The 21,641-nt window shown below is 38.0% G+C and overlaps 1 protein-coding gene across 4 annotated transcripts in view; it reads right to left on the bottom strand.

Annotated features, from left to right (window-relative positions):
• Positions 1-4,515: 4,515 nt before the first annotated feature.
• Positions 4,516-21,641, bottom strand: part of CTDSPL (CTD small phosphatase like) — a 79,922-nt gene continuing 62,796 nt past the window's right edge. For all 4 annotated transcript variants that reach the window (XM_075705144.1, XM_075705146.1, XM_075705145.1 and 1 more), the window contains 5 exons: positions 21,232-21,333; positions 16,098-16,154; positions 8,785-8,877; positions 6,970-7,155; positions 4,516-4,751 (listed from right to left, as the gene is read on the bottom strand). In XM_075705144.1, the coding sequence (XP_075561259.1) occupies positions 4,626-4,751; positions 6,970-7,155; positions 8,785-8,877; positions 16,098-16,154; positions 21,232-21,333 (564 nt within the window). In that variant the 3' untranslated portion in view covers positions 4,516-4,625. The remainder of the gene's footprint in view (positions 4,752-6,969; positions 7,156-8,784; positions 8,878-16,097; positions 16,155-21,231; positions 21,334-21,641) is intronic.

The raw sequence follows: 21,641 nt of genomic DNA, 5'->3' as shown, positions 1-21,641 counted from the left end.
TCATCCAAGAGATCTAAATAGCTGGAACATCTGCCAGAGTCACCACCAATTTATTTAGCAGAGTTCATCAGTAGTTCATCAGCTCTGTTTGCACAAGCAGGTGCCAGGGCAGTCAAGGAGTCCTGTCCATGACTTAAAAAGAGGAGAGGGGGAGGAGAGTGGAACAGAGGTGGGTGATTTTACTGTCTAACGTGGATGTACATTAGCAGGAATAAAGTCCCTGTCAAATTAGGGCAGTGACTATTACTGAAGGAGAAGTGTGGAAATTCTTTTTCCCAGAGAAGTATTACATGCACAAGTAACTATATTGTTAAAATTTTTTATTTGTGACAGTAAAGAAACCATTCAATACCTGATTGACAACACTTCTCTCTCCTGAAAACACTCATATGGTATCTGTAGTGTTTCTCAAGTATCACTGGATTGTTCATTGCATTAAAGTGTAAACAGCTCCATTATTAGGAAAAAAAAAAAAAGAAAAAGAAAAAAGAAAGAAACATTTCCATTGCTTACTCCTCTGTTAAGAAGTTCCCAATAGATCTTTAACAAGAAAGAAAAAAAGTCAGCTGGATTTTTACAATATAATGTGAAACAGAAAACTGACAGCTGGTTTTGCATAGTTAGCCCAGAGATTTTTAAGCAATTGCCCCACGCAAGTCTCACCTGCCCTCCTCGCCCCACAAAGGCATAACATCACAGCACCTTGGAAATCAGAGGCACAAACTTGTTTTTGTTTTACAAATAGGGCTGTGCGGTACTGTGTTTTATTAGTTTAAAAAGAATCTGTAAAACATAGGATTATGTGTTTGTAAATTATATAGCTACAGTTCTTTTTTTTTTTACACTGAAATTTCAAAAGCTGCAACATCAGTACACACCAGTGTTATTCAGATACTTTATTGTCCCCAACCAGTCTAATCAAAATCATGCTGTGATAAAGTGATTGCATACACTGATAACCAAATCTCTTCAGGTGTTGAGTTTCTTCCATGTATAACTTTGCTGTTTAAAAAGGATTAAAGGGCGAAACAAATAGACAAATTCTTCTTCCAAAGTTACCTAAATGAACACAGCAATATTGTACATTTGCTATGATCTTCCATTCGAAACCTGCCGTACTTCCTGGTGGTTAACGAGTATTCTGCGCACAGCCCTAGTTTAGAAATGGCAATTTAATCGTAACACTTCAGTTGAATTTCAAGAATCTAAGGCATTCTGCCTTACAGCTTAATTTAAAAATACCTATACAGGCAAAAAACCGTTTTTAACCCAACATAAAAAGGACAACAGAACTTCGGGCCAGGCAGCATTCTTTAGCTGAACAGAATGACCAACTGGAAAAGACTTAATACTTCTATAATATCCAGAAATAGAACTGAAAACCAGGGTTTATAACAGCCCTGGTGACCTGCATGCATTAACTGCACTTCAAAATATGCAAGAGATTTAGGAAACAAGTATTTTTTCCTATTTTAATTTTTAAAATCTTGTATTTAAAATACAATCAAATACCCGTATTGCAAATTTTACAAACATTCCACTCATCATCTGACTTTATGGACAGAACTATATTGCTTTGTTAAAATCTAGAAACTCTAAGTATATAGCGTATGTATATTCACGCAAACTTAACACTTGAAATTTCAAGTACGATGATAGTGTCAAAATAAACAACTACGACAGTTTGATCCCTTTGGCCAAATTTGAACACCCAGGGAAGTCCAAACCTGACTGCAGAGCACTCCAAGTTTTATTTCAATGGGAATGAGTTGAAAAATAAAAAATATTTTCATCAGAAGTTATAGAAAATACCCTTAAGATACTAGCACAGATCAAAACTGTTGCTAAGGTTTTCGCCTTTGTATTGTCACCAAGCGTCATTTTAATGCTGTATAAAGTTAAAGTAAGGTGGGTTTTTTTTAATTTGTGGATTTCAAGAGCCCAAATAAACAATACAGAACAAGTATGGTTGTACAGAACATCATCAGAACCGTTCTTCCAGAAGCTGGTGCAGAAGTTCAGTTGTCCATTACATGTGGATTTTAAAACAATACAAGACACTTTAATAATCAACATTCATTCACAGACTTAAGGCAACTGGTTCATGAAATCGCTGCTTTCATAAATGCAAACTAATGACATGGTTCGTCTCGCGTACAACAGGTCACAACCGTTAAATGGTAATGTCTCAGTGGGGTTATTTATTGTCTAATTGGAAGATTGTTTGGTCTAATGCTAGCGAGAAAGTCTTTGAATATTTTCAGCCATTCCTATCATACCTGCACAACTAACTACAACCTGAATACTTCCCTGCAAACTGTATTTGAAGCCTAAAAGCTACAAACACAGTTGAAAATACTGCTCAGAGAACAACTTTTTGGCAGCTTACAGTTTCGTTACTCTGAAGTCAAATACAAAATTAAACAATCTTAAACTGAAAATAAACGTTAATGGACTAACCAGAATCCATACGTCCTTTTTTTTTTTTTTTCCCATTTTTTTAAACAACGTAGGTTTTAAGATTTGACAGTTTTGTCTTTTGCTGTGGCACAGAATTATACAGTACTAAGGTAATGCCAACTGGTAAGAAAAGAAAATGGTGATGCGGTACAGACTGACGAGCGTCACGGGACTGCCTCTAACATCCCTCGCTACGGACACAGCGCGCAGCTGGCGCACAGCTGCACTGCAAGGGGCAAGTCGTCTTTCAGTTTTATACTGTGCCTACGACAACCTACTCACCGCCTGTGTAGGCTGGCCTGCCCTTCTATAAACGAATTTGTTAAGCTGCTTCACCAATGTTTTAGACGAGGATGACAATCCTAGTCCAGAGCAAAAGATTTTTTTCCAAGTCGTCGAGACTTTGAGAAAAACAGGAAAGGCAAAGGAGATCGACTATTCAGAATTTAGCACAAGGCTAATTAGAAGCACCAACCACTCCATTTAGTTTTCTCTGATGACAGCCAAACATAGCTGTAATTTTTACGTCTGTAGATTTCTGGTGCGGAAAATAATTAAAAGGTGACACTGGAAAGGAAAAAAAAAAAAAAAAAAAAAAAAAAAAAGATAGGCGTGCCGCCTTCTTCAAAGGCTTAAAGTATTTAGAAGTTATTCTTTTGAAAGGTACCTATGACACTGCAGAAGATGCTAAGCAGGTTCTCAGATTCAGAGATGAGACTTACTCAACTCCAAAGCCAGAGGACTGCTTTTAGTCTAGGCTAGCTTCTGCCCTTCTAGCAACACTTGATAAAGCTCCCAATCTGTGCCTTACACCTCGAGGAAGAAGAAATACAAATCAGAGATGTGGGAAAAATACTTTTTGTGATTTTATATACCAAAGAAAGGAGACGGCTTCATCTCAATTGAAAAAGAAAAAAAAAAAAAGAATTATATATAAAAAAAAAATCCTTTGCAGGTCACCTTTAACTGAGTTCTCTGGTATATCAGATACTGTAGGATTAGTACATAGGGGTGGGATATGAAGCCTGCATTTTATTTATTGCCCAAGTTTGCAGCCTACAGAAAATGTTTCATAGCACAGGCACAGTGGCAAAAACAGTATAACAGCCGATGGTCAACTCCATTTGGTGAGTATACAGTAGCAGCAATTAAAAGAAAAAAGTACTCCAAACAGCTCAATACAGATCCAGCTTACCCAGATGGGTTTTTTTAAGAAAAGAATCTTAAACTAATAAATAGACCTCCTCCCCATTCTCCCAAGATAATGGTTTTCCAAAAAACGAGAGGCATGGCAGTTGTGCGTAAGCAGAGACAATAGAACTTCATCTGTCTAGAAGAAAAGGTGCTTTAGATCTATTAGCCACCTTATTTTCTCAATTCCATCATTCCCTAATACTCAAACAACTGCAGATATGTTCAAAACTGTGCCCGAAATCGTATCAGTGAAACAACCATGTAATTAACCCAAATCACCCCTCCCACAAATGCTTAAACCTTCTGAGCATGACAAAATGTAATACAACTTAATGTCATTGTGGAGACAGGAACCCAGCATCTTTGTTTCAACTTTTTCCTTTGTTATATATTACAGTGCTCTATAAAATTTTTCCTTTTTCCTTTTAAAGCATTTAGACAATACAAGACTAAAAGATGTCTGGAAATACGTCTTATACAAAAATGAATTTTTATCTTAAAATAACATTCAAAAAGGCACTTCATTCTGTAAGAAAAAATTCAGAGTCAGGTCAACTGCTCTAAGCAGGGGGGTAAAATTGTCTGCATAGTGGGAGGGGAAGAAAGGGAGAGAAATTCAACTGCTGAAATACAAGCTTCTTTTTTGGCATGTTTTAAGAAAAGCTGATCCAGTAAAAGATGTCCATTTATGAAATTCATTAAAAGAGTCCCATTTAAAATAGCTTCTTTTTTTTTTTTTTTTTTTTTTCCTTTAAAAAAGTAGTCTGAACACATGACCTTAGGAGTCAGGCTTCTGAAGGCTTAATAGCATCACTCATGATTGTCCTTCGTGTCCAATGTAACAGGAAGATCAAGAGTAGCACTTCTGACAGGGGTGACCTCCCCAAAGCTTACATTTGAAAGAGCTGAAAAAGATGGAGACACCCTCTAGCAACTGCAATCTAGTAGCAGAAGTCAGTCAAAGTTAAGGGCTACCTGTTGCAGAGTTTATGAAGCATACTGTAAACTTCTTCCTCTTTGCTTAGTCCTTCAAAGAAAGGAATAAGATCTAGCAGCTCTGTGTCTGTCATGTCATCAAACCAGGACTGCACAGGCACCTGAAACAAAGCAACCAATAAATATTAAGATGACTTTATGATGTGAAGAACATGTGAGTTTTGCCTCAGTAAATGTCCTGTAATACTCACTGCCATCACGAAAGCAAATGGGCTTAAGCTGCGCCAGGGGAGGTTTAGGTTGGAAATTAGGAAAAATTTCTTTACGGAAAAGGGTGGTCAAGCATTGGAACAGGCTGCCCAGAGAGGTGGTGGAGTCACCATCCCTGGAAGTGTTCAAAAAACGGGTAGATGTGGCACTTTGGGACATGGTTTAGTCTAGTCTACCCTTGATTGGCTTAGAGTAGACTTGGTAGTGTAGGTTAATGGTTGGACTGGATGATCTTAAAGGTCTTTTCCAACCTAAACGATTCTGTGATTCTATGATCACAGTAAGGCAAATTGCTAGTCATAAGCATTCAAGCGGAGTACCAGGTTCAAGTCTACATTTTCTAGTATGCAGTGTCAACCCCAAATCCAACCGCGAAACAGCTGACACGCAGCTGGCCTTCTCCTGCACGTCCAGGTAACCTACATGACCCAACACTGGACAGCTCAATTTGCTCTGCCTCCTTGATATTCAGAATAGACTGGAAGGAAGATACAGGTTACGAAGCTGTACTGACACTTTATTTACAGGCAAATCTTTTTTTCCCCCCTCTAAATATTATCAGTGTGAGTCACTAAACATAGGCACGCAGCAACCTTCTGGCATGAGGTTGCAGAGGAAATACTTAAACAGCAAGTACAGAACAGTTCTCTGATTAAAATATAAGACCTTGAGAGCGGGTTCAGAAAATAATGCATATAATAACACTTCTGAAATACGTGGGCTGGATTTGGGGAAGGAGTCCTGTGTATCTTCCCTATGGAAGTATACTGAGGTCTTTAAAGACTATCTTGGATCTTATTACAAGCTCTGGTTTCTGCAGCAACTCAGTATTATCAGTTAGCTAACAGCACTTTTCTGTACATGATTAAACCACTCTGACAAGGCCCTTCATTTCAGCTCCCAAATTTCTGCAGCTCATTATTTTCTTGGCACTGAATTCCAAGATACCAAATGACAATCTGGATCAGGTTTTTCATTTTAACCATGAACATAAATTAGAGCTACAGCTCCTGCTTATTATAAATAGCAACTTTAAACCATGTGTGGCACCAACCAGAAAAATGTTTTCACCCAATCATTTAGGGCATCACAGTATTAGGATCTGAATTCAAAAGCTGATTGCTGCAAGATAAATAGCTCACGTTAAAAAAAAAAAAAAAAAAAAAAAAAAAAAAGGCTATTCTGGAGAGGCAGGAACATGCAAAACAATGTTCCCGATAAAAATTTCCTACATTAATTTTAACAGTTCACAAAAAAGGCAGCCTAAAAACATCAAAGGAAACACTGCACAGCCCGGTAGTTTAAGTCAGCAGATCTAAGGCGAGTTTCAGCTTGCTATCCTGGCAGCTACAAAACAGATGTGAGCATCTGTACTGAGTGCAGCAATGGATGGAGCAAGTGCCAGACCATTCCATCATAGTTTCTGGAGCTGATATGAAACACAGTGAAAATCCGCATTGCTCCTAATTATTCTCCCTTCAAGTACTGTCGCCTGCCTTTTATCTTTATTCCTAAAACTTGATGAACTTCTTGACTTACATTTCTAATTATGAAGCGAGTTATCACAAAAATACTTAAAAGGAGAAGTGTAACAACACAACAGGATCCTGATTTTTTTCTTCCCCTTAGTCATGAATACAGAACTCGGATAGTTACCAGTAAAGCATTAATTATCTTGCCTAATAAAGTATTTTCATTTACATGATGAAAAAAGATGGAGTACCAAAAGCAGTTCAAGTAAACCATCCTTTCTGTAATCACCACTCCAAAGAACAAAAACTGTGCTGGGGGGCAGCTTTGCTTTTTAGATCTAGGTTAGTTATTCAGGTTCTACATCGCTTGGTATTTCTCAAAACTGATGGACTTGATACCAAAAGCTAAAACTGAAAGCAGACGAACAGTCATGACTGTGACACACTGTCCAGATCAGTTTGCCCTAGTCCTTTACCATCTGGCAGTGAATACTAGAACCTACCTGCAGTCTAAGAAAATACAGAAACTAATACAAGTTAGTGTCCTGAAAGGCTATTTTCTGAATCAGAAAGTCTGGGGCAAGGACCGGAAAGATAAAGTTACGCTTGAGTACTTCAAATACTAAGAATTACTTACTGCATTTTCAGGATGGAAGATGTAAGATGCAGGAGAATTATCTACTATAATAACTTTACTCAGCTCACGTCCCAGTCGACTCAGATCCTTCACATAATTTCCTCGATGGAAAACACAGGATTCTCTAAAGAGTCTTGCCCTGAACACACCCCAGCGATCCAGTAAGTCGGCTACTGGGTCTGCATACTTAAAAATAGAAGTTAGAAACATGAAGTTAGCAATGTGCAGATAAGGCTAATTCACAGAACTATACAAAAAACAGACATGAAATAATTTCAGGTAAAATACCCTGACTTCATTTTCTTCCTTGCTCCTTGTTAATTAACTTACATGCCTGCAAACCTGAAGTGATTAATAGAGAGATAACGCAAAAGTAGGATGGTTATCTTTCTATGGAAGGCTAACTTGCACTCTAATGTTTTCTGTGATTTATCAATTAGGTTTTATTCTCAGGGCTAACTTACAGTTACCCAGGGCATTACCTAGAACTTGATGGATCTAGAGATCTCACCTAAAGTTACCATAAAACCAGCCAATGCGAACAGAACATCTATATGAAGCCGTTTCCACAGCTGACTCATTTCCACATGCCTCAAGACAAACTGCAATGAATGCATCTGAGCGTGATGCAGCTTTTTCAAATGATGCCCTTGGAGTGACTGGGTCAGTAAGAATCTTAAGATTACCAAATTGCATAATTGGGCCATAAAAGATCAAAGATGTTATTAGGAAAATTACCCATGTACAATACTGAGAAATTCTCATTTTATATATAAGATGATACTTTAAGTGAAGCACAGCTTAGAATCTAACAATTGGTATAAACTGTCTAAGGGAAAGTATCCAAATAAACCAAAACATGAAACTTGAAAATGGTACAGGTATTTTTGCAGGATAGGAGTTACCATTTATCCTACATTTTAAACTGAGAAACAAAACTGATGTTGAAATCAATCATCTTTTGACTATGCAAACTGCTAGACATCTCTAACTGCAGTACGGAATTGTTCCATTATTTAGGATTTTCACAATGTGACTGAACAGATCATGGTAAACAGAGCACAGGGATAAATCCTCTGATAAGGCAGCACTATAGCAGCTCGAAAAGGGTCCTGTCCCCTTCCACCATCTCTACAATAGGTTGGAGTAAAAGCTTACTATGCTAGAGTATTATTTAGAAATAATCAATATAATTTTACAAACAAGACACCACAAATACAATACATTGAAAGAAGTGAAGAATTTAAGATGTCTACTACTGCAATGTCTACCACAAAACTACCTACGAGGTACTACTGCTACTGGAGACCAGAGGGCACAAAATATTCCTGTTGATGTTTCAAGCTTTACAAAATGTCTAATTTTCTAACTCCAGATTGCAATTGCACCTTGACAGAACAAAAACGTGTTCCCAATTTTCAGACGCAGTAAATTTCTGAATCACTGGTTGATCATGTAGATAGCGTTAAATACAGTGTGCTTTATTTCATGCCCAGCTTTAATATACTGCTTTACTCGCACGCTATTTGTTCTAATTTCTCACTATAACCATGGTAACTTGTAAGCCTTTCATATTGGCATTATGAGCAATGCATGGAGGCTACATTATGAGACAAGCCCATATGTGATGGTGTTACCATGGAAACACTTACCCACACACTAGCAGACAAAGTACACACTGTCAGACAAAGAAGCAGAAAAGAAGGGGAAAAATTAAGATAGTACCAACTGTGGAAATAATTATCCATAGAAAACCCAACCAAAAGTCAACTGACCAGCACCGTAAGGGCTAATGAGATGAAGAGAGGAACAAACCTTGGCTAGACTGGCTGTGAAGAGTACACATTCAAAGAGCTCTCCCATCCTCTGAAGAAACTCATCTACATGTGGTCGCTTCAATACATAAACCTGGAATGACAATGATTATTTAGGTCAAGTGGTGTTTAAGGTGAAAGGGAAAAAAAAACAAAACAAAACAAAACACTCCTGTAATCCTAACACTTGAAGAAACAAAAGTTAGCATGGAAGCAGTTCAAATGAAATGCTGAAAGGAAAAAAAAAAAAAAAAAGTAAGTACACAAGATAAAAGTAGACATCCAATAATGAGAAATTTGAATGCATGGGCTGCCAAGACCCATGCTGACTATGCAATTGCAAATACTGTGCATCATCTGGAGTGATGCTCCTTGAAAAATCTCATTAAAGGCAAAGAGAGCCAGTAGGGCTTCTCAAGAAGCGAGGATTCATATCTCTCAACCGAAACTATTTTGGTGCTGGTGTCTTCAGTCCTGATAGGCTTTACAGAAGGAATAAATCTGGTGAAACCTCTATGATGACAGGAATTGCACAATAGGGAACTGTTTTCTTCCTGCGGCTAATTCTTTCATTTTTTAAATTCCAGACGCTAAGTACCGTATCTCACTACGCCTAGTTCTCAATCACCTGGCTCTGCAGACAGCTCTCACCAAAAAACTTCACAGCACCATGCAGAATGTCTAGCAAATGCTGCTTTCAAAATTCAGTGGCAAGGTCTACAGCATCTTCTACTGTGACCCTGCCATAACGATGGTAAATACTCAGCATCTCTCTCTTCTTGAGCAGCTTGGGCTCAGCAACGCTCTCTTGCCTTTTTGCACTGACAAACATACAGGCACAGCTTGCCTGCCTACTGTCAGCAACCTGATTAATAAATATTAGAGCCTCCTTGCCTCCCTTTGCAGAGCAAGCAAGATGGTCTGTGTTCACAGAAAATACCAAGAGAACTGCTGCGCAGAAAGCTTACAAGTCGTTCACAATATACTGGGAAGCTGAAGAAGGGAGTCTGCTTGAAAAATATTTATCTATCTTGTTTGCACTTAGATTAAAAGTTAGAGAAAACACTGCGGCATTTTATCATCTTTGTTTGGCAAATAATCCTTAATACTAGAAATTTCAAGTAAAGCCTGGCATATAACTGAATTCAGGAAGAATTGCAAGACTGATGCAATTTCAGGAATTTCTTTGATATGCAGAACTAGATTAATTGTATGTATTTTACTACACTCGTATTAATAAAAAGGTAAAAAACATAGGGCACCCAGAGAAAAAGCCTGCAGGAGAAAATTATGGAAATGCCAGCTTGAACTGAAGTGTAACAATTAAAGCCTTTAGCAAAAGAAGGAAAAAAGTTGCGTAATAGGGACTTGAAATTGAAAACCTAAATCTGAAAGCTAAGTGTTATTAAACACATATGATGGAACTGTACCTTAATGACCAAAGCAGAAATGTTAATTACTTTTCCACTTTACTTTATGTAGCATATAGCTCATAGCATGAAGACTTGATCTGCTTTAAGTTATTTCTATAAAGTTTAACTACACTATTTCTGGCCCTTCAAATTCAAGCAATACATTCCAACTTTGATACAGATAACAATTTATAACCCAGATTTATTTTTTTATTTTTTATACAGCTACAGCAGCACTTAACCAATTAAATAAATGTGACGTTTTATGAATTAAAGACAGTTAACAGAGGTACTTCAACACCGCCCTCTCTCCAGATAATTACAGCAAAGTTCCCTGTACTGCACTAGGCATAAACCAAGTAATTTCCTCTCCTATAACAATGCAATTAATTTTTCACTTAAATCTTACTACTCAAAGTTGCTCTGTAGTATTTCCTTTCCAAATTATATCTTCAAATTTGTAAAGGTTGCAGGGACAGTTGCAGTCCCCGCTGCATTTGGGTACCCAGAAAGAGACTATCTGACTTGCCCGTTGTAAGAGGAAAGGTAGCAGTTACTCCTTAACGCTACAGTTCATTATGAAGTTCTTAATTCTTTAGCCTTAAATTATATTCCTACACTTATTTTTGAGGGCACAAAAGGGACACCCCAGAGTCTTAAAGTCATTCTTGGATAGTAAGTGCTGGAATTTAGTATTAATTTCCCTTTTAAAACCTAGTGTTTTCAGCCACAGCAAAAGAAGTCTCCTCTTCGCTCTCCATCCCTATCTATGCCTGTGTCGGTGAAGTATTTCCACTTGGAATGTAATTACAAACTCCAAGCCAAAGATATGAACTTTGCTTCTTGCAACATAAGCCACCTCCTCCATGAAGAGGACATACAGTAAATCAGCCCAGCAGCTACGGAGCGAGAGCTCCTAACCACAGGCTTGCAGGCAGGAGCGGGCTCATAAAAGCAAGTATTTGCAACATGCACTCTTATGGCAATTTGTAGGTTTCCTAATACTGCAGCTAGTCAGTATTAGCTGCAAGTACCCAGCATTTTTAAGAGGTATTGTCTCCATCCTGCAGTTTAGATCTCCTGATCCACCACAGAACACCCTCAACCTCCTCTACTTGAGTTCCTCTTGCTGCTTTGCCTTAAATCTTACCTACTACGCTCTGGCCAACAGATTTGCTCCTCATTTTAAATACCTTATTAATAAAATAAATGCGATCTCTTTGGATAAGGTCTCATCAAATTTTCCCCTTAATTCTCTCCTTCTCTAAAAAAAACCCCCAACTCCTTCACCCCCTGCCCCCCCCCCTTTTTTTTTTTTTACACTGCAAGTGTACTGGTATCCTGGGCTACAAAATCTCTTTGGTTTACTTCACATAAAAAGCTTTCTTTAGCTGACACAGTGCAGTTCTTTTCTCCTCTTCCTCCTCATTTGGAATATTTTCCCCTTTACTTTGTTAGCGGCTGGACTTGCATCTCAATGCTGCATGGTTATTTGTGGCTTGGCTTTTTCCTCCGTTGCCTGATGTCTTCAGTTTAAGTCTCTAGACTAACTGGCTCCTGGCATTTTTCTGAGATTTATATACTGTCTTCAGGGCATTAAAAAAACAAGAACCCTCCAGTTTTTCTGTGTTGCATGCTCACTAATTTCTTCCTTATCACAGTAAGAATTTAGAGGAATACAGTTGTGTGTTTTTTTTTTTTTTAAATTTAAAATGAACCTTACTCTTAAAATGTTAAGGCACAAATCAGACACCAGGCATGTTTTCACAGGATTCTGTAGTTACAGCTGCTAATGGCAGAACACAAGTAATTATCTTTAATTGTTTTCAAGCATTTGGTATTTCCACATACATTTTTCTATACCTCAAAGCGGTCTTAACCTAAGAAGACTCAGTATTTGTAAACCAAAAGAGAAACCCAGCTCAATTTTAATCAATTAAATAGGACACAAAGAATTGCCTTTCAAAACCAGCTTTACAATAACGAAATCTTCAAGTAATGACAAAAAAAGCTGCCCATAACAACTCGAGCTCCTGTAATCTCCTGTTTCGTGGGCTGGGTGCATCTTCTTGAACATAACACGCGTCCTTAAGCCTCATCTTTCTGGTTCACACAGTTGTGGTTGCCTCCCAGTGCAAGTAACCAAGAATAGGCCAGCTAGAATGGATACAGCCTATCCTGGATTACTTGAACCAGGCCACAGCCTTCTGGTGAGAAAATTAACGAATTTTGTCCTTTATAGAAAGAAAGTTTATTATTTGAACAGCATCTTCCCCCACCAATAAAAACATTTTGTACATTACGTTCAAAGTATACATGCCAAACATTGCTTTAGCCTTCAACAACTAAAAATAAGCAATTGTTAACTGAATAGCAAAACCACTTAAAAACTAGTTTTACTCACTTAATAAACAAATTACCTTAAAGAATGAAATTCCAAGTAACACCAAATCAAACTCTTCCTGGCTGCCCTCTTTACTCTTTGATAGCAAGGCACAAAGGCATTGCAAGTCAATTTGGATAAAAGACAAAGGACCATCGTGCCCTAAAAATCTTTAGCCATTGGGGATTAAAGCTATATTTAAACGCACAGTTTCTAATCTGGGTGTTGTGATTGCTCTGCACTTGTTAAATGGGAAGCACGCTCCGAAAGAGAGGACGTGTACTTGCGGAAGTTATGTCAAGGGTTAGCAAACAGGTTGAACATCTTTTCTCCAGCCACTACTTTCATCCTCGATAAACTTCCTCTAAAGAGCACTCTCAGTTGCAACACATTTCACTGGACTTCCCACATTTCACTGGACTTCCCACAGTTTCTCACTTATAATTTGGTAGAGCAGGGGACCGGCTCTAATTTCCTTTTATTCAGAGAGCCAGAAAGAAATGAGAGAACTGGCCAGAAGAGTGTCAGTTTGCATTAGAACTTCTCTTTTGTATCTGCGCCATCATTTCCAACACAAAGCGTGGGATTCATCTCCGGTAACTTTAGCTGCCCTGTAGAGGGGCACAGTCCCTGCAGGCATCTAAAGACCCCTAACAGAAGGAAAGAGAGGTACCTCCACATAGGAGTTATTTCCTTGTGAAGTAGAATGACATATCCTTTCTAAAGGCAAGGTAAATTAGGCTAGAGAAAGAAACATGGGAGAGGGACTAGGGGTGTTCAGAAAAGCTAGTTTTTAATCTAGGGAAGCTGGTTTACCCAAGCACCCTGTAAGACTATGATTTGAATTGTCCTCCCTATAGACAAACAAGAGTCTCTCTGACCTTTGGATTATACGTGACATAAGGGAATTAAACTCCCCGAACTAAAGACAGCCTTTTTTGAATACCTCTGTTGCACAACAAAACATTACAACACTTACCATGAACAAAACTTGTTAGGTAAGTCAGTCTCAAAACTCTTTCAAGCATACAGCAATTGGAATTTGCCATAGCTTGTATTTTTGGTATATGAGATCTGAAGAATCTCCTAATTTCAAATGTCCTTCTGAATGGGCACTTCTGAAACGGTGTTCTCCATTTGTTTACCGTGGGGTTCTGTCCAAGGCAGAGTTCAAGTACAATGATACTCTGTCAGACAGTCTCCTGCTCGATAAGACACCAGGCTTACTGGTAAAGCAGGTAGAGATATGCACTATGGACAGTATGGATCCACAACATTTCACATACCCTGTGATATTTTAAACAGGTGGAAGTATTTCCCAATGCCAGTGGTTAATCTTTTTGAGTATACAAACAGCTTAAGAAAATGGACATGCATTATACAGACGATAAATTCTGATGGATACCAACAATTTTTGTTATCTGTTCAGTTTATGCTCTAAGTAAATAAAAAAATTACAGGTTTGAAGTAGGAAGTGGTTGTCAAAGCTCTACAGCCTGTGTTAACGCTCATCATACTAAGCCAGTATGTCTGCTTTCGCCCTTCAGATTATCCCAGTTAAATAAAAAAGACTGCTGGATGATAGTACATTACTTTGCCTGCAGAGGTATTGCAAACACAGGAACCCAAGACTTCGCCTGCATACTGTATAAATCACCTTTACTTCAAGGGTCAAAAATTCCTTACAATTAACTTCAATTGAACCACCCATCTGCAGCTGAGATTTTTACCTATTTTAGAGATTACAAACTTGAAATACAAGGGGATTAAGCAATTTCCTTGAAAATTATGCAGAAAGTCTCCAGCAAATCAGTCAGAGACTAACTTCACTTTACCTTCTCTGTCAAGAGCAGCCTTCCTCCTGTCCACGTTTTAGAGCGTGGACTAATCCACTCCCTTTGACCAGTTATTTTTCAGTTTTTTTTTCCCCCCATATGCAGTCATCTTGAGTGCCTAACTGCATTATGTTTGGTGAAGAATCTGAAAGTTTGCAGCAGGGAATGGAAAAGCAACATGCTTTTGAAGTGCTTGACTGTAAAGCCCAAATAGTCTTTTAATGGGTTTTGTTTCCAAATGTAGATATATAATCTTGACAAGCTAAGTGATCACAATCCGAAGCCATTCAAAATTGTTAGGCAACCTATTTTATTCTCTTTCAAAAGCATTCTAGAAAGTTTTAGGAGAGAAAACGTCTGTGTTACAGCACCGAACGCAATTAAAGCCCACATCAAATGAGGACAGACGATATCACAATATAAATCTCCCAAAACATCACTTACATATTTTAAGCATTCAGCTCTGGTGAACATTACAGGTTTAAGTACCGTAGACATTGAATTTTTCTACATAAAACATGCACAGTGTAAAAACTGTCAAAGCAACTAACACCTTACAACACATTTCAGTCCACTGACTGATATTTAGTAATTATTTTAAGAGTGACAATTCCATGGATGGTTTTCATAACAGGAAATCAAACAAAACTATGAACTAACTTCATGAGCTATCAATTGTTCTAAGATCAAAATACGAACATATCCATATAAAAGACGACATTTCAAAACCTGAAGTATTTAAGATCTCCATTGAATCACATGCAGGGAAGATTTGCAACTCAGTAACTGCATTATCTTTAACCTACAACAACCAATAGAGGATGTTTCAAACCATTTTAAAGATTCATATATCAGAAAGGCTCAACTTCACATTAACCAGTAAAACCTGTCTCCAGCAATAACTTTAATGTGTGTCTGAAGAGGAAAATTTATGGCACTGTAATTTATTTCATTCAGCGTTTTCAGAAATGACTACTGATTAAAGACACCAAGCTAAGAGACATGAAGGGGACTGATTTTCAAAGAATGGGTGTTTTGCATTTACTGAAAACCATTTCACAGAGTCGTAAGTGACGTTCTTAAAGAATAAGACATAAAAATTAGTCTCCTTGCAATTTTGCCCAGACCTTTTAAAGATGCTGAAGTGTATAAAAAGTCCTAGCAGAGGAAGTTAAATTACTTACAGGAAGAAAAGGGGACAGAACTTAAACACAGATTGCCACAAAAACTGAAGAAATGTCTGTTCTTCCTTAATACTTTTATAAAGCTTTGTCCATATGAACTACCAACAAACATTAAAGCCAACTTATGTCCTGTTTGTCTGTGGAGGGAATGAGAAATGCAGTATTCAGGTAGTTTTTTCTGGGCCTAGCAAAGTTTGAAAACCCATCCTTAGATAATTTCCTGTTTGAAAATGTTTTAAAATTAACAAAAAGTACTGAAGTCCCGAGAGAGATATTCTGGAGAACAGAAAACATTAAAATCAAGACTTGGTAGTTAGAAACTACGTACCTGATCAAACAGGGATGCCTGTCTGGACAATACATTCCAGAGTACACAGTTTTTATATTTTGCAAAAGGACAAGTTATTGAATGTAAAGCAGCAAACGGAGAAAGATAACGCTCTGGGACACTGAGGACAGTTCCACTACTAGAACAACGTGAAAGGAACAACAGCACTTACCTGATGTATGGTTCCATCAATTTCAACAGGAACAATGAAATCAGCATTGCTAATTGGCTAGAAAGAATGACAAGGAAATAAATCAACATTAAAAATGAGATCATTACAGGGAAAATTTCAGAGGCACAAAAGAGGAGTACTTACTTCTCAGGAACAAGTCAAAAAGCATTACTGACTATACAGACCCACTCTGTGTGTGTGCCCTTCACACACACAAGTCAGGAGCCTCACGCAGCTGTATTCACCAGATACTGCACTTCCCTCTTCTCTCCCATTTTTAAGCTTCATACAATGCAATACGCTTTACTGCTTGAATAACCCCCACTACCGTTGAGCGTGTTTACCAGGATAAATATCTATCTGGATAACTCCTTCATCAAGTCTGTGTGGACGATGACAAAGAAATTCAGCTATGTGCTTCACATCATCTACTCTGGGTCATCAAATAGTAATTGATTAAAAATAAAGACAGTGGTAAAAGTAATACCTAACTGTTACATTTGAATCAGAAGCTGCAACAAGCAAGACTTAAGTTGTATAGTTAAATGATTCTCAAGACATGATACCTCAAGAATATGCTGTTCCAATAAAATTAGTCATGTAAAACTGCATTTTAATTCAAAAGGGAAGAGCAGGCACACTCTGTCCAAGTCCTTGAATCTGTTTTTCTAGCCTGCTGAACACAACTTATTTCTTAAGACCTACCGTGACAAACTGCTGGTCAAGTAAAATTACTTTGGAAAGCAGAAACACGTCTTTGTAGACAGCTTAAGAGTACACAGTCTAATCTTGGCTAGATAGTAGTGATAGTTGGGGGATGCACAGCTGAGAATGTTTACTAGTTCAAATGGACATCAACCTTGGCAGAATCCTTTGGTACGGCTCATGCATTACGTCCGTGATAAAAAAACCCCTCGTGAACATGCCTGGCTGACGTTTGTAACTCACTCCATGATCCGCAGCTTGGAAATGGCCGAGATACAGAGCTGCCAAATATAGTTTTAACAGGACTGATTAACAGACAATACGCTTCATGGATAACAGCCTAAAATGAAGGCTGGGAGTAGACTGGCTGGTAACTGGTATGGCATTACTAAGGCTGGAAAACATCTTCACTCGGCTCTGTCAGACTTGCACAGACTTTCCCACCTGGTTTTCTGGATCAGCCAACAGACTGATCTTAGGTACCACCAAGGAGCACATCCCTGAAGAATCTGTGAGACTAGACACAGCCTTCAAACCCATTTGGGAGGGGTGAGGAGGTGCCACGAAAGCAGAGCAGCAGCCAAGGTAAAGAGACTGAGAAGCAGATCACAAACTGGTGAGCCTAAACAGGTGCTCTGTGAAAAACAGTAGGAAAAAAGAATCCTGCGGTATTAACCTGATAGCATCACTTCGATCCCATTCCCTGGAAAAATGAGATTCTAATTCCACTGTTAAATGACCTTCCTATGAGAAGAGCAAAACAATCGTAAGAATTTATATGCAGGGCAACACCTCCTCTCAGTAGTGAAGTAATAAGGCAGATGTTTTGATCAGACATCCGCACGTGCTGCGTCAGAGGGCAAATGAGAACCTACACCGAATCTACTCGTCCTGACCAACCAGTACTGTCCACCAAACGTCCAGAGCAGCTGATGCTGGAAAATCCGTTCTGTTGATGGCCACTGCGCTAGTATGGCCTAAAGAATTCCTCAAATACCCGCAGATACAATCTAGATTTTTCTTTAGCTGACGTCAAGCAATTTCCAAGACATACCCCCCTTTCCGCCTCTGAAAAGACAGAGGGGAGGCTCCCATCTGCTATGTACATGAAGCTCCTCAGACAGAGAAGATAACTCTGCAGCACCTCTAATAGCCAGAGAACAGGCACACAAAAATGTTCTGAAGCTTCACCTTAAAAGAAACCCAAATGAACTGTCAATAAGACTCAGCCACCGAAGTTTTCAAGTGGGTGCCAGCTCCGTGCATACTTTGAAAAGACTTGCACGCACTTGAACAATTTATATATGCATGACGCCCTTAAGCAAGATAAATATTCTGTACCAGCAGAAAAAGAATAGGTCACTGCAAGTTGCAAAGGTTTTGAAGCCCACTGATAAAAGCACAGCTATTACTAAGCTTTCTTAACAGGAGCAACAGCAACCAGATGTCAGAGAAAACCACATTCTGTTTAGACAACCTAATTTTTGCTAACAAATAAAACCCACCCTTAGACTTTGTCACACTAACCAAACTACTCTTAACTACATATTTGCTTCCCCTACTTATACTTTAGGTACTACGTAGCTTTGTTGGCACAAGTGATAATAAGGAAGAGAGCGCGGACTGGGGTTCTGCACTTCATCATGATGGGAAGACAGGAGAAAAGCCTGCAACACTTTGCCGGAGAAAGATTTCTGGAGTTGCACACGTGAAGCACGTACATGCCTCAAGTGGGAACCACAGTGACAGAGCGTGAAAGAAGACAATATGTTTCCATTGAAAATCTTTGCTCCAGTTTGAACTGTTTCTATTTAATGAAAAGCTTCAGAGTTTTAAATGTTCTAAAAATGTTTCACAGCCAGTTTTGAATATGACTACATTCCAGACTTGCATGTGGTTTAATTCATTTTATACAAAACCATGTTTACATCTTCTTGATTTAATAATTTATGATTTTTGCTTCTATTATTGTTTTATGATGGGAATGATAACTATAATGTCTATCTACTCCTTTTTTACTCTTGCCAAAGCACCCCAAACTTTATTCCTTTAATATGCACTTAACATGAAAGACTAGTACCACCTTAAAGCTTCACAAATATGCAGGGGCATAAAAAGACAAGAATTACCCTCCTTCAGATGTTGCTGCTTTCATAAAAGAGCACTTTAAATACTCTGACTCTCTGGTTGTGTTAAAAAAAGTTATCTGCATTTGAAATATGAAGCCTATTTCATAACAGAATTATGAATTCTAAAATATCATACATTTTAGAGAAAGCCTTGTATACTAAAAATCACAAATTTATGTATGCTTTTACAGCTTTTAAGTGGGGACCTGCCTGGGTAGAGCAGACATGGTTTAGTGAGAAAAAAACCCACAACTAAAAGAAACTGCAAAAGTAACTTGCCTATTCGGGCAGAGCAGCGTGCATACAGGTGTTAAACCCCCTGCTCTTCTAGAAATCCATCGTTATTTTTGATGACCGCAACGGCTTTACTTCAGCTGAAGTATCTCCCTTCGTGAAACAAAATCCAAACAGCACCACTGGCCATTGCCAGCCACTGAACACGGAAGCCATTTCCTCCAACACTCGGTTTTCTCTTACACACTCCCATCACAGGGCTTCGCATTAAGATAATCCCATCATAGCCATAAGGTTCATACTGCAGAAACTCCAATATTTGCCTAACACTATTTACTTCACACAAAAAAGGACCAGTTTTCTTTTCCTAACACAAAACATTATTCAGTGTTCAAGACTGACTAGAATAATCTTTTGATTTTTCTTAAGTATCTATTTTAACATCATTTAAATACCCATTAAATATAATTTGAATAAATGGGATGATTAAAATGAGCCCACTAAGAAAGCACTCTGCAATAAAGGCAAACCTCAATCCTGCAAGAAAGGATTTATACTACATCAACCATTAAACATGTATTTCTTTAAAATGGTTTCAAAAAAATTAATAAACACATAAATTGAATCTCATTTTGTTTCAAAACCCAGAAAAATCACAGTACAAAGTTACCCACAGCATTCAGAAAACAAACTTTTATTTTTACATTTCAGATGACACTAAGCCTAATACTTCATTATTTTTATGTAAATTTAGACTTCTAAATTCAGCTTTCCCTTCCTATTTTTGACTCTCATTTAATTAGGAAGGCATGGTCCTTCCCTTCCCAATCCAGCTGTGTTTCTCGTCTCCCTGAAAAATTCTCAAGTGCAAGTTCAGTCTGGGTATAGAAGACAAGGATCTGGCACTGAGGTTAAGAGGTTCCTGTACGCCACCACAAATTGTTATATACCATTAGGCACAATAAAGACAGAGAAGAATCTTAGTTTCAGTTTGAGGCACCGGAGTATTTGTTCTAGTATCTCCATATAAGTTCTTCTTTAAGTCAACAAAGACAGGCTGTTGCCAAATTCTAACCACAACATGAATTATGGTTTGCATATTTAAATCCTGGCAACTAAATATTGCAGGATTAAAATGTTGAGTTTATCCTAGCAGTGAAAATTGGAGTGCAACCAAAACTAGAAGACTATAAAGTTGGTGGTAACTCTAGCTTGCTACTAATAAGGAAACATACTACTGACTCTTAAAAATTCTCCAATAGCGAAGTATAAAACTAGCACATACTTTATCATGTCTGACATTTGCTAATCACAAATACTACCAGTACTCTGAGCCGATTTAGATTGGTTGTATTTCTGAATTCTCCTATTCTATCTGTAGCCCTATTTAAACAACAGAAAAATACCACCATTTCCATCACACGCTGAAATCTGAAGGGTTATAAAAGTTGCTTCTACAAGACGACCAACTCATCAGCAACAGCAAAATGCTATTTGCTTTCCTACTGAGAAAGCTAAATACTTGAAAACACTTACTGTGATCGGGATGGCAGCCTGACAACGGAAAGCAATCTCCTCCGGAAACAGAGCACAGCGATCACTGGTGCCCAAAATCTACTGGTTTCAGGTACATCTACCTAGCATAAAGCTGTGCTGAATTTCCATTCTCCCAGACTAACCATGGCATCATTTAAACATCAAAAACAAAACCTATTTTTTTAGGTTTTGCTCTATGCAAAAACATGCTCTATTTTTAGAGCAACAAGTTTTGTACCTGTTAAAATACAGGTCCTTGTTGGAATAGTTACCATTTAAAGCCATAAAGTCAATAACCATTCAAGGCCACGTTGCAGTTGGTGTGACTTTCTCAGAATCAAAAAAATAGCAATGTCTGCGTTACTCCCCTTACAGCTAAATTAGGATGAATAATCATAGGAGCAACAATGAGAACTACCAGCCATCCTGGGAGAGCCTGTAAGACTAGTTAACTGTTAAGAGGCTTAACAGTTCCTACAACATTCACTGACAGATTCAAGTTGCAAGAAATTGCTTTTGAATTTACTTACCTTAAATGAACTGTGCACTAAAGTTTCGTCTAAATCAATGACCACACACTTCTTCCCATAGTCTGATGCTGTCAGTTCTGGCAGGAGGTATTTAGCTGGTGGCTAAAAACAAAAAGAAAAGAGGAAGACAACAAAAAAAAAAAAAGTAAAACCTCTATTGAAGGGGCACTCTTCTGCCAACATTACTATTCTAGTAGTTACTGGGAACTGAAATACATGACTTGAATGTTTTTCTGGGCTCAGTGCAAGTACATGTATGGAAATTAATGGCTCATGCAATACCCATACAGACTTCTGATTTTTCTTTTTTTTTTTTTTTTAAAATGAGAGACTTGTTTAGAATGATCTCCAAAGCACTGGTAATGAAAATGGTAAAACACCACCACTAGCTAAAAAACAACAGTAAAAAA

This window comes from Pelecanus crispus, chromosome 2 (assembly GCF_030463565.1).
Source record: "Pelecanus crispus isolate bPelCri1 chromosome 2, bPelCri1.pri, whole genome shotgun sequence".
In the NCBI taxonomy this organism is placed as follows: Eukaryota; Metazoa; Chordata; class Aves; order Pelecaniformes; family Pelecanidae; genus Pelecanus; species Pelecanus crispus.
This window is presented reverse-complemented; position numbering and strand designations above follow the sequence as displayed.